The following is a 14,580-nucleotide window of genomic DNA, read 5'->3' on the forward strand; positions in this document are numbered from 1 at the left end:
AGAACATAAGAATAGACTTCCTGAGCCTGTACGTCTAGCTCCATCTCTACCTGTTTTCAAATCCATGCTAAAAACCCACCTTTTCACCACTGCTTTTGGCTTCTAGCTACTACTCTATTACCTCCCCTTGTTCCTTCTCACCCAGTACTTCCCTTGCCCTTAATTGTCTTGTCTGTCTGTGTTATTATTAGATTGTAAGCTCTATTGAGCAGGGACTGTCTCTCTATGTCAGGTGTTCAGCGCTGTGTGCGTCTGGTAGCGCTATACAAATGTTAATAATAATAATAATAACATAAGCTTTGCCATACTGGGACAAACCAAAGGTCCATCGGGCCCAGTATCCTGTCTCTAACAGTGGTCAATCCACATCCAAATATCTGGCAAGATCCCAAGTAAAGCTAGGCGACTACCTAAAACTTTACCCAACTCTGCCTGTTATGCTAGTATTCCATAAAGAAAAGCAGGCATCTACTTTTATTTCTAGAATATACTCCAAATAGGTGCATTCTTACCATCTAACAAAAGGTGCCCCTTTATAGGACCACACACTTTGTAAGGATATTTGGTAAGCTATTTCTCTGATTTCACATTACTGTTACATGTATTATATGTATATGTGTCAGAATCAGTTTCCTTTCTTAAGGGTGAAAATTATATACAATAATGCTCAAAAAAGGAACAGAGCAAAAAAGTGTAAATAACAGAAAACTAAATCCAAAAAATAACAGCGTTAACAACAAATTCAAAATTTAAATATAAATGCTTATGCATGCACCAACTACACTACTTAAACTATCACTTTCAAATGTTTGTGTTAGTCTAGTTGATGCATGTGTACAAAGTTATATATAAGTTTAGAGTTTGTCAACAGGGGTCAAATTGTACCATCTATTCCAAAATTCAAAAAGATGGGCCCAAGACAAGTCGATTAATGTTTTAGTTAAGGCTTAAATTTTATTTACATGTTCATGCCAGAATAATGTTCCAGATAGGTCCCCCTTTTCAAACTACACACCACTAAATGGAATAAATCCTCATTCAAAACTCAGGAATAACCCCCCCCCCCAAATCAGGATAACAACCTATATTGAGTATACAACCCGTCTTCACAATAGAGGAAAAAAGACCTCAGTAGTGTTTCGGGTCGTTACATATAGAGACCAAACATGCCTTACAATGGTTCAATCATTGGTCAAAAAACTTCCGAACCTCCAAAATATACTTAAGGGCTCATTTTCGAAAGAGTAAAACATCCAAAAAGTGGTATAAACAGGCAGATGGATGTTTTTCTCACAAAAATGTCCAAATCGCTATTTTCGAAATCCATTTTTTAGATGTTTTTCTAGACTGTTCATATTCTGTGTGTCCAAATCACAAGGGAGCGTGTTACGGGTGGGATCTGGACGTTCCTAACACTTTGACATTTTTCTGCCATAATGGAACAAAACAAAAATGTCCAGGGCTAAAAGTTGGACAGTTTGGTCTAGACCTGTTTTTTAATAACTAAGCCACAAAAAAGTGCCCTAAATGACCAGATGACAACTTGAATAAAGCAGTGATACCCCATTATTCCCCCAGTGGTCACTGACCCCCTCCCACCCTCAAAGATGTGAATGAAACAGTACATACTAGCCTCTATAACAGCTTCAGATGTTATGGCCTATCCTATTAGATCAGCAAGCAGGTCCCTAGAGTAGCTTAATGGTTGGTGCAGTAAACTGCGGAGAAGGGGACCCAGGCCCATAATCCACTCTAACTGTTACAATTGCAGTGGAAAGTGTCAGCACCAAAAGCCCACCAAAAACCTACTGTACCCATTTATAGATGACACCTTCAGCCATAAGGTTTATTGTAGTGGTGTATAGTTAGGTACAGTAAGTTTTTGGTGGATTTTGGAGGGCTCACCATACAATATAAAGGGATAACGGTGAGCTGTGTACCTAGGAACTTTTTCATAAAGTCCACTACAGTTTCCAACTGCTCTGCTGGGATGTCTGTATGGCCAGTCTACTATGAATGCTGGGTCCTCCTACATCCCAATGACTTGATTTTGTACGTTTTTCATTTGGATTTTTAATTTTTTTTTACTGGTCCAAAAAGATAGACACACTAAGCACAAAACATCTATAAAATATTTGGAAATGGCCATTTTCGAAAGAATATGACAGATAGGTTCAAAAACGGCCATGTTCACCACTTGAGTTTTGGACATTTTCAGCAAATCGTCAAAAGTTGGATTTAGATATCATATCAAAAATTACCCTCTTAATCTCTTTCCTCCATTGTGAAGAAGGGTTGTATACTCAATACAGGTTGTTATCCTCATTTGGAGGGGTTTGGGTTATACTCTTACTCAATTTTCCAGCATGCATTTTACCAATGCCTAAATTTGGAGCAAGATAAAAACTAGTGCATACAAAAAGATGCCTAAAATATTATGCAGGATTTTTGCACAACCCTAAGATTTGATCATCCATTTAGAAAAACAATTTAGCTGAACCAAAGCCTGGATTTGATTTATAAGAAATCTGAACATAAAAAATAAACATACCTGCCATGCATGTATTGGGAGAAAGGAGAAAGCAGAGTATAAGGCAACTTAAGGGACTTTTTAGAGACATTTTACTTTAATTTATGTTGAATTTCTGAAGGAGAACTCTAATCTACTGAGACTGGAATTTCTTGTGTCATAGAGGGCAACAAAACCAAGTAGAGAATTAATTTAAAATAATGTTCCACTTTCTCAGCTAAGTAGCATGTTAACTGGTAATTCAAATGACCAGGAGAAAGGCATTTTGTTTAGTAATGATATCATCAATGCTATTAATGATGTCATACTTCAGAATAAGTCCTTTGAAAGAGATGCATCCTACCACATTTTTCAAACTGTGCCAATCCATAACATTCAGGGATAAACAACCTACCCCTAACATTTGGCTCTCTGGTTTCTCTCTCATTAATTTTTAGGAATAATATGTGAATGCCATAATATATATACCATGACTCAAATAAATATATCCATACTTCATACACCAAAAAAATAAAATAAAAATCCAAGGTAAATTCATTAGGATTTCAGATTTTACTTGCTATAATAAACCTGTATGATTCAAAATATTGGAACAGAAGTCTTGCGCTCTAAATAGCTAAAGAAGTTGGAACGATATTCAGCAGCACTTATTCAGGGAGAAGCAACCCCCACTCAAATAAATACTCCTCACTTATTTTCAGTGGCTGAAAAACTTTAGGGCCCCTTTTACTATGCAGCGGTAAGCCCAACGTGGGCTTATCGCTTGCTAAACAGGAAGTACCGCCAGGCTACCACAGTAGTCCAGCGATACTTCCCACCCCTAGAGCATCATCATATCCAGTGCCACAATAATATATTTATTTTTGTAGTGCTGGAGTGTACCTTGCAGTAATTGGGCAATGCTGCATGCTGCCTGGTCACTGCCGGGTTAGCATGGGAGCCCTTACCGCCATCTCAATGGGTGGCAGTAAGTGCTTTCCCCTGAAATGGCTGCACAGCAAGTTCTTTACTTGCTGCATGGCCATCTCCTGCAGCGAAGAGAGACTTCCCTTTTACCCACTGCGCAAGGGGCCTCGGCTTATATGAAAAACATGTTGGTAAAAGGGGCCCTTAATGACTGCCCCAGATGGTGCTGGAGTGGTCCGAGTGTACAGCTGGAAGTCATTCAGCTACCACCTATATTCAGTGCTGGTACCCAGTAAATACCCAGGCAAGTTAGGACAAGAAAATACCAGGCTATCGAGTGTCAATATCTGGGGAAAAGTTTAAATACTGCAGTCTGCATTTTAAAGCAATTCCAACTGCAGAGTTTAAATATCAAAGGAGTTGTTTTTAATGGTCATTCTTTCTGTCCATTTGAAAATATAATTTCATCTTTTCAAATAATTTTATCAACCATAATGCTTTTATGATAGAAATAGTGTCCTAATTATTAATAGTCAGTAGACTTACTGACAGTCAGTAAAATAAAAACCCCCAAAAAACCTCCATAAACACACGAACACACCCATAAAATGATGCATCTGTAAAAATAATTTTTGAAGTAAAAAAATCATCATGAGTCTTTGTTTCTAGTACAGTAGACCCAGGCTCTTGAGGTGGCATAATTAGGGAGGTGGGTTCTATGGCTCATTGCATATGGGTGCAAATCTCAGCACGTATCAGAATGAAAGTAAAAATCTGGCAGACTCTCAGCAGAAGATATTTTCATGAGTTGGTATCCTTGCTGCCAGCTGTTTACTATAACAAAACTTTCAAGGGCCAATATTCAGCTGACAGCAGTGAGCATTTTTTTTTTAGAAAATAAGAATAGCTGTATAGGGTCAGATCGATGGTCCGTCTAGCCCAGTATCCTGTTTCCAGGAGTGGCCAATCCAGGTCACAAGGACCTGGTAGAAGCACAATTAGTAGCAACATTCCATGCTACCAATTCCAGGGCATGCAGTGGCTTCCCCATGTCTGCCTCAATTATTCCTCCAGAAACTTGTCTAAACCTATGCTAACTGCTTTTACCACATCCTCTGGCAATGAGTTTCAGAACTTAACTATTTGTTGAGTGAAAAAATATTTCATCCTATTTGTTTCAAAAGTATTTCCATGTAATTTCATTGAGTGTCCCCTAGTCATTGTAGTTTTTGAAACAATAAAAAAAATTAATTCACTTTTATCCGTTCTACACCACACAGGATTTTGTAGACCTCAATCATATCCCCCCTCAGCTGTCTCTTTTCGAAGCTGAAGAGCCCTAACCTGTTTAGCCTTTCCTCATATAAGAGAAGTTCCAACCCCTTTATCATTTTAGTTGCTCTGTTCTGAACCTTGTCTAATTCTGTTATATCTTTTTTGAGATACAGTGAACAGAATTGGAATGCAATCCTCAAGGTGAAATTGCTCTTTGGAGCATTTTAGTTTTCTTGGTCTTAGTTACCATCCCTTTCCTAATAATTTCGTCACTGGAAAAGTTAGCCCTGGATATGTAATGCTGAGCCATATCCACATAGCTAACATAGCTAACCGGGCAAAGATATATGCGCTGTCCTACTTGCCCAGTTAGCTATGCGGTACTGGCACTGAATAATGCCAATGCCCACATAAGTTCCAGGACTGACCTGATTCCACCTCTGCCTGGTTTCACTATAGCTGGTTAAAGCTGATGTTCAGGGCAGTGCCCGGTTAGGTGCCACTGAATATTGGCAGATGGCCAACTCAGTGAGGGTTAACCAGGCAGGTGCCTCTCCTGCCCGGTTAAACCCTTTTGAATATCAACCTCAGTGTTTTTTGCAAGTCATGACACTCGCAGCCTGGCAGTAACCTAAAGTCAGAGGTACATGACACTTACCTGGGTTGTTCTGAGACTGTACTTACCTCCACTGTGCTGTCAGGATTTTGCTCCCCACTGTCTTTATTGCCTTTAAAAGTAAAAAAAAATATTTAGTACTGAGAAAACATAACATTGAACTGGCAGACAAAGCTACTCACTGATTCATATCCAAGTAATACATTTCAGATTTGGAGGATGGAAATGTCCAAACAGGGCTATTCTGAAATAGTTTAATATAGCAATACAGCTCTGGATGCAGCCATCTTTGTGGCTTCACTCCCTGCAGCCCTTGGATTTGCTCCTTCATATCTCGGCTTGTCCAATCTGCTTTGTCAGTTAATGTTAAACCATAAGTTCAGTACACTGACTGCCAATCGACCCAGTTCTGCTGCTATGGTCTTTTCACTGTTGCATGCCCCTTCTAGCCAATTTGATTTTCAGAAAGCTCTACTAGGCATATTAGCCTGCAGAAAATCTAACAGTACTAAAGAACATTAGAAATGTTTGAACGTTTGAACTATAGGATCCACTTTGAACATAAGGAAGTAGATAATCAGTAGGGCAGGCACCATATAGTTTTAAATGATTAAGGGGGTCTTTCACTAAGCCACGGTAGCGTTTTTAGCTCATGGTAGAAATCAGCTGGTAGTAAATGCCGAGATGCCCATTATATTCCTATGGACATCTTGGTGTTTACCACCAGCTGATTTCTACTGCGAGCTAAAACCGCTACCGCAGCTTAGTAAAAGACCCCCCCCCCCCCATAGTGACCCATTTAAAGTTAAACAGTTATTCAGCAACAGTAAACATGTATAATTTTAAAGAGATCACTTATCTGTTTAAAATTAAGGGATCATTTTACTAAGCTGCAATAAAAAAGTGGCCTGCGGTTGTGTAGGCATGTGTGTTGGGCGCTAGCTGGGCCAGTTTTTAACGCATCTACATAAAATAGCTTTTTTTTAATGGGATGGGAAAAGGGCCTGCAATAAAAATGAAACCAGTGTGCACCCAAAACCGGCCTGAGCCCTGAACACTATCCATTGATCTAGCGTTAAAGGCTTATACCCTACACGCACGTTGACCAGTCAGTGCGCACCAAGTGCTGATGACTGTAGGAAGAAATAAATAAATAATTAATTAATCCATGTGTTGGGGTGCATGCCAAATCTGAAATTACCACCAGGAGGGTGTGCTGGCCTGGTGGTAGTCTCATTTGGGCACATGCCGCACGTGCGTAGAGCCTACTGTGGCTTAGTAAAAGGGTTCCTAAATCTGCTATCGATAAATCCAAGCTTGGATAGATAAGTTATCCGTCCTGTTTATGTTCTGATTAGATTGTAAACTCTGTTGGGCAGTGCAATAGAAATGATAAGTAGTAGTAGTAGTAGCAGCCTAATATTTCCACTTGCATCAATAAATTTTCACTTAGCCCTTGAACTCCCCTAATCCTGCCTCCATTAAAATGTATAACTATTGGCCATTTAAAGGGCAAGTGTATAACTGGGCATTAACATTTACAGGCCCATTTCATGTGTAAATGCTAGAATATTAACATATACATGTGTAGATATGTATTTATGTGCATATATGCCAGTATGCTACTTAAGTGCTATTCTGAAAATACCTGCTTAAATTACATAGGAAGAAATCTATAAAAGGTGCTAAAAGTTAGGCGCCAAAAATATAGACCCTAAGGGGCCCTTTTTCTATTTTTGTAGCGTCAGTGCTTACCTGGCAGTGATCAGGAGCGCCGTGTGCTGCCCAGTTGCCGCCAGGTTAGCATGGGAGCCCTTACCGCCACCTCAATGGGTGATGGTAAGTGCTCCCCCCCCCCCCACCCTTGAAATGGCCACCACAGCAAGTGGTTCACTTACTGCATGGTCATTTCTTTTTGAGAAAAAAAGACAGCTTTTTACTCGCTGTGGTAAAAGAGGGCCTCAGCACGCATCAAAACACGTGCTGATGCTAGCGCAGGCCTCCTTTTACTGCAGCTTGGTAAAAGGACTCCTAAGCTAGAATTGTATAACAGCATATTTGTCTGCCTACTCCCTGATTCTATAAAGTTGCCAACAATTGTGCATTCAAATGTAGGCATACCCCCAATTTGAATGCACAATTTAATAGACTAACCAGCCAATTAGTGCCTATAACTGGCTATTTAACAAGCAATTATTGGCACTAGTTACTTACACACATAAATTTAGGTGAGGAATCTGCATCTAAATTTTACATGTGGCCCGAAAAATGGGGTGCAGAAATGGAAGGGTCATGGATGTTTTGGGGCAGTTCAGGGGCATGGTTTTGAGTTACGTACATTATTAACAGCATAATGGTGCTCTGTGTGCAAATTTAGGTGCGGGCATTTGCTCCACATATTAGTTGGTTCAAATGGTGGTGCCTATTTACACGTGACCTCTCCACTTAAGCATTAGGCTATAAACCATACGGAACTTTAGGCACAGCTTATAGAATAGCACTTAAGCAGGAGTGGAGGAGTAGCCTAGTGGTTAGTGCAGCAGACTTTGATCTTGGGGAACTGGGTTTGATTCCCATTGCAGCTCCTTATGACTCTAGGTAAGTTACTTAACCCTCCATTGCACCATGTAAACCACTTTGAATGTAGTTGCAAAAACCACAGGTACAAATCCTCTTTCCCTTTTTTCAACACTGATTTTTTTAGGTGCTGTTTATAGAATTAACCCCCTGATGCATTAGAGAACACTAGCATAAGTCAACAATTAGATGCTCAATGGCAACTGTTTATTTATTTATTTGTTATAAAATCTTCTATTCCACATTATCTTATCATTCTAAGTAGATTAGAAATTCACACACATACAAGAAGAAAAAACATCATGAAACAAATAATACAATCAAGTCACTTCTTCATCATAAATGTGAGCGCCTAAATGCAGTAGATAGGTGCCTGACAGTATTCAATGAAGCATGCGATAGGCGTCCTTCTCTCAGGGTCGCCCAAATCGGCATAATCGAAAGCCGATTTTGGGCGTTCTCAACTGCTTTCCATCGCGGGGACGACCAAAGTTCCTGGGGGCGTGTTGGCAGTGTACCGAAGGCGGGACAAGGGCGTGCTTAAGAGATGGGCGTCCTCAGTCAATAATGGAAAAAAGAAGGGTGTCCCTGATGAGCTTTTGACTGACTTGGTCCATTTTTTGTTATGACCAAGCCTCAAAAAGGTGTATGAACTGACCAGATGACCACCGGAGGGAATCGGGGATGATCTCCCCTGACTCCCCCAGTGGTGACTAACCCCCTCCCACCCTGAAAAAAACAACTTTAACAACTTTTTTGCCAGCTTGAAATGTCATACTCAGGTCCATCGCAGCAGTATGCAGGTCCCTGGGAGGGGAGGTATGTGTGTGTCAGCAGAGGCATAGCGAAGGCGTGGACGTCCTTCTTTCAAACATTTTGGACGTCCTGAACTGCCTACCCCACAGGGACAGCCAAATTTCAAATGCATGGAGTGGAGTGGAGGAGTGGTCTATTGGTTAGAGCACTGGTCTTGCAATCCAGAAGTGGCCAGTTCAAATCCCACTGCTGCTACTTGTGATCCAAAATCTAAATAAATAAAGGGGATGGCAAAGGCATAGCAAGCATGGACATCCTTCTCACAGAAACATCACATTTTGGATGTCCTCAGTGACGGACGCATAGCAAAGGACGTCCTTCACCCATACTCTAAAAAAAAACCTGGACTTGTACTTTTCTAAGGTTGTAGATGGCAATTTATTTAAGGTTGTAGACAGCTATTATACACGCAGCTTGTCTGCATGTATGAAGCCGTCTTTGGCATGCACAGAGCAGCCACGCATAATGCTTGGCTGCTCTGCACTGGCTTCCCCTCCTTAGGAAGGAAATCGTGTGCAAATGAGCTAACAGTGAGCAGCTCATTTGCATGCGATTTTCTTCATGCATGCCCGTTCCTTTCCGAATTGCTAAGGGATCAGAAAGGGAAGGGCTTTTTCTGTTCAGTTAGTGGATCAGTTAGTCCACTGCAGTGCCCCCTAGGGTGCCCGGTTGGTGTCCTGGCATGTGAGGGGGACCAGTGCACTACGATTGCTGGCTCCTCCCACGACCAAATGATTTGGATTTGGTTGTTTTTGAGATGGGCGTCCTCGGTTTCCATTATGGCTGAAAACCGGGGACGACCATCTCTAAGGTCAAACTAAATGTTGAGATTTGGGCATCCCCAACCGTATTATCGAAACGAAAGATGGACGCCCATCTTGTTTCGATAATACGGGTTTCTCCGCCTCTTCGCCGAGACATCCTTAGAGATGGGTGTCCCCGTTCGATTATCCCCCTCATGGGCTCCCAACTGCCATTTTGCGCTTTTGGCAGTTAACTTAAATTTTTGGATTTGGGCCTGACTTCTAAATTTCTAACAAGACTTCAAGTTCCACAAAATACTGCAACAGATTAATTAAAAAAAAAGGACCATGTTACACTTTTGTTACAGGCCCTTCACTGGCTGCCAGTTCAGGCCAGAATCCACTTTAAAGCTTTATGTCTGGTTTTAAAGATCATTAATGGATTTTGTCCTGAATGTGAATAAATTCAGAGGGTTCCCTTTTTTTTCTAAACCTCGTATGGTCCCTACCACTAAGAGATTATTTTAATTGGCTGTGGTTCCTTTGTGGAATACTCTGCCTATCACCATTAGGACTGAAACTAAGAATCTGTGGTTTCGGAAATCTCTAAAATTATGGTTCTTTTCTAAGTACTATTTTTGAGTAAAATTCTTTGATCTGTTGATGTGATGTTTTGTTTGTCCTTTTGTGTATTTTGTTTTTCTTTCTTGTTGTAAACTGTTCTGAGCCTTTCTGGAGTGCTACAGTATATAAGAATCGATATGTTAGTGTTAAAGTTATCTACCATTTAAGCACCAAAAGATAGGTGCCTAATTGCTGCCTACCTCTTGGCATACTATATAGAATTAATTTGATAGAGCATATTTGCAAGGGGGGAAGGGGCCTACATAGGAACAAAGATTGGTACAAAATAGACAGGTATCTTCTGTATGGGCATCAAAGTTATTATTGAGATCCGGTGGTCAATGTTTATTTGATGTTGCATCATATCAAGTGATTAGGCTGGAGGAATACAGAAATAAGATCTTTTACATAACAGGTCTTATTTATTGGAATGCAATTCCGAAGCAGCTGAGCTTCAGAATCTAATGGAATTTAGGAAAGAAGTAAAAACCTTGTTATTTATTGAGGCTTATAGTGGAGCCTAATTTGTTTTAGATTATGAGCACAGTATGGTGATACATATGTAATTGGAGCATTTAGAATAATGCCCTATGAAGAGAAATTTTATGTGTGGATTGTTTGTATTGTTGTATAATATATATGAGTTTATGCTATTGTGCATGTGATTATGTAATCCGCCTAGAACGTTTGGCAAAGAGCGCGGAATATACATTTTTTAATAAAATAATAAAAAATAAACTAGGTGGGGCTCCCACATATACAGGTAGCTAACAGAATACTTGAATCCTGCATTTAGATGCCCACACATACACCAGCTCTACATGTTAGGTGTACCAATACTGAATTATGCTAGCATTCCATAACATAATCTAAGCACCTAGGTTCCATTATAGGACGAGGCCTGACCACCTGCCCTCAGCAGATGCAGAAGAAAATGGGTTGCTAAACAGCATCAGACTGCACAGAATCACCATCCCCAGCTAAATGAATCAGAATCTCTTTTAATCCAGCTAGAAGAGGAGAAACCAATGTGACTGCTGATGATATACCGAGCACCTCATAATAGCACATTATCTGTGCAAGAACTCCTTGATTACACAAGTGATCCTGGATTATCCTAGGATGGTGATCATGGGAGATTTCAATCTACACATTGAAACCCCAGATACCACCACAGCTGTCTTTCTGGACATGATGACAGCACTAGAATTCAAACAGGTGATCAATTGTCCAACCCATAAATAGGGTCACATACTAGACTTGGTATTCTATGAAAGGATTGATATCCCAGAATACTGGGATAGCAGTATTGGAATAACACCCCTATTATAGACAGACCATTTTCTAATTAAGTTTTCCCTAGGTGACCACATGAAACAAATGGCACCTCCTGGAGTTTGGAAGGAGATCAGAGACAAGAAAAAGCTGACTGCTGAGAATTTCCTAGAGGTCTTGTACTATCCACATCTGGATGAAAAGACAACTACAGTGTCAGAACAGGTTGATATTTGGAATACACACTGAGCTAAGACCTTAGAGAAAATGGCACCACTAAAAAAAGGTCTTATGCCCCACTCACAAACGTTCACCTTGGTTTTCTCCAAAACTTCAGACCTAAAGCACAAAGGACGGAAAGTGGAAAAGAGATAGCGTAAATCTTACCTGCATGAGGACAGACTAAACTATAAGAATCACATGACAAAGTACCGCCAAGTCTTAACTGCAGCCAAAAAACAATATTTCTCTCAGTGCATTGAACAAGCTGCCAATTCAACCAAGCACCGTTCAGCATGGTAAACAGCCTACTGCAACCCCCACAACAGAACCAACCTGCTCAGTCACAACTGAACTGCAATGATTTTGCTGCATATTTTGCCAACAAAATTAAAAGTCTCTACCAGGATTTACAGGCAGTCCCACCCAGTTTCCTATCAAATAACCAGGAGCACACAAACTCACAAACTTGTCCCCTCCTGGCAGAGGCATATAGGACTCTTTTAACCCAATAACAGAGAAGGGCCTTGACAAAATTCTAAGAGACCTTTGACCAACTACCTGTTCCCTTGACCCCCTGCCCATCAAAGAGAGTGCAGCAGGCAAGCAGGGGCCTCGTAGAAGATGCCACAAAAATCGCGAACGCCTCTCTTTCTAATGGGCAACATTAGAAAGGGCAGTGATGCGTCCTTTGCTAAAGAAGAACAAACTTGAAAGTTGCTGGCGAGTATCCAACATCCCATTTTTAGGAAAACTTATAGAAAAAACAGTCTGTGATCAACTAAGTGATTGCCTAAAAGAGAGAAACTGGCTAGATCCATGTTAACCTGGATTCAGACCTGGTTATGGAACAGAACTGCGTCCTGAGTTCTTCACCTGCTCCAAGTCCTCTGTCTGCGCCTTTGTACATTGGGAGAGCAGTTTAAAGCACTCAGAACATGGAGAAAGCGGCCTCTCTAAACCAGATACTGGTGGGTGACATCACTAACTGTATTATTTAAATGTGTGCTGCCTCCTGAGTTCTTCGCCTGCTCCAAGTCCTCTGCCTGCTCCTTTGTACGTTGGGAGAGCAGTTTACAGCACTCAGAACAGGAAGAAAGCGGCCTCTGTAAACCAGATACTGGTGGGTGACATCACTTACTGTATTATTTAAATTTAAATGTCTGCTGTCTCCTGAGTTCTTCACCTGCTCCAAGTCCTCTGTCTGCTCCTTTGTACATTGGGAGAGCAGTTTACAGCACTCAGAACAGGAAGAAAGTGGCCTCACTGGTGGGTGACATCACTAACTGTATTATTTAAATGTGTGCTGCCTCCTGAGCTCTTCACCTGCTTCATCTTTATCAAATATCTGTCTCAAATTGATCATATGTAGTAAGTCTACTTCCAGACATTATTTCACACTAGTCTAAACAATGTTCTTCCAGTTATTCACAGTTAACATGGAGGGGAATAATCGAACGGCGCTGGCGAAATACATGACCCATATTTTCGAAAAAGATGGCCAGCCATCTTTGTTTCGATAATACGGTTCCAGCCAGCCAAATGCCTTGGATTTGGCTGGGGTTTGAGATGGCCGGCTTCGTTTTTTAGCGATAATGGAAAGTTATGTCGGCCATCTCAAACCCTGGTCAAATCCAAGGCATTTGGCTGTGGGAGGAGCCAGCATTTTTAGTGCACTGGCCCCCCTGACATGCCAGGACATCAACCGGGCTCCCTAGGGGTCACTGCGGTGGACTTCAGAAAAGCTCCCACATGCATAGCTCCCTTACTTTGGGAGCTGAGCCCCCCAACCCCCCCCCCCCAAAACCCACTACCCACAAATGTACTGCACCCACTAAAACTGCTCCAGGGACCTGCATACAGCCTCTAGGACTTATTGCTGCTGTATAACTTTGCCACACCAGTTGACACCTGAAGACTAATCTCTTTGAAAAAGTCCTTTATTTGAATAAGCACGTTTACTCACAGTTAACTGCAGATCAGAGGTTGTGCCCCACTAGCAAAGAGTCCCCTGGTACTAAGATGAGCAGTAGGTCAGAGCTGGCACAATGGTGTACAATGCCCTCTTTCAGCACCATTCAAGGTAAGAACTACGTTCTCTAACATGGGTAACACAGAAAAGGGAACTAAAACTGGCTTACAAAAATGGTCACTACCGCATGGACTACAACAGGAAACAAAACAGGGCACACTCTGACCCAGTAAGCAGGGGGAAAGCACCAGGGGAGTAGAGCCTACCAACTACCAATACCTACACCCACCACAATGCATTGCTGATGTGACTCTGCAGTGCAAATAACAGAAAAGGTGTCACACTCACACCAGAGCCACATCACAGGAAAAGGCTGTCGGAGGACAGAACACATTCTGCTGTCATGGAGGTGAGTACGGCATTTGAGGCTGGCATACAGGCTGGAAACAAAAATGTTTAAAGTGCGATGTTTTGGGTGGGATGGGGTTAGTGACCACTGGGGGAGTACGGGGAGGTCATCTCTGCTTCCTTCCGGTGGTCATGTGGTCAGTTTGGGCACCTTTTTGAGGCTTGGTCGTGAAAATAAAAGGACCACTGCTGACATTAAACCTGGAAATTCAATGCTGGGCCATGTCTGGGCACTGGCATTGAATTTCCAGGTTTCCGGAGCCAGTTAATGCATAGCCGGTTAATGCAGGCCTGTGTGACTTTATGAGACGTCCCCTTATCAAATAATCTATCGAGCATTTCTCGCTCCATCAGCAGGTTGTTGTGTATCATTCAAAACATAGTGGTGGAGCGGCGCTATTTTTGTGTGTGTTTTTGATTAACACTTCTTATTTAGGCATGGATCGGGCATATTCTGTAATAGTGTGTGTAAATTTTCAGAATGCCCAAGACCCGCCCATGCCCCTCATATAGCCATGCCCCCTTCTGAGATCCACATGGTCCAATTTACGCACATCACTTTATAGAATATGCTTATCAAGTTATGCACGTAAATCCTAATCAGTCCCAATTAGTACTG

At 41.5% G+C, this 14,580-nt stretch overlaps 1 protein-coding gene across 1 annotated transcript in view; it reads right to left on the reverse strand.

The window, feature by feature from the left end:
- IQSEC3 (IQ motif and Sec7 domain 3) overlaps positions 1-14,580 on the reverse strand; it is a 192,972-nt gene that overhangs the window by 2,925 nt on the left and 175,467 nt on the right. Inside the window, exon 11 of the mRNA XM_030214368.1 lies at positions 5,396-5,439. Coding sequence (XP_030070228.1) covers positions 5,396-5,439 — 44 coding nt within the window. The remainder of the gene's footprint in view (positions 1-5,395; positions 5,440-14,580) is intronic.

The sequence above is a fragment of the Microcaecilia unicolor genome, chromosome 9 (assembly GCF_901765095.1).
Source record: "Microcaecilia unicolor chromosome 9, aMicUni1.1, whole genome shotgun sequence".
NCBI lineage: Eukaryota > Metazoa > Chordata > Amphibia > Gymnophiona > Siphonopidae > Microcaecilia > Microcaecilia unicolor.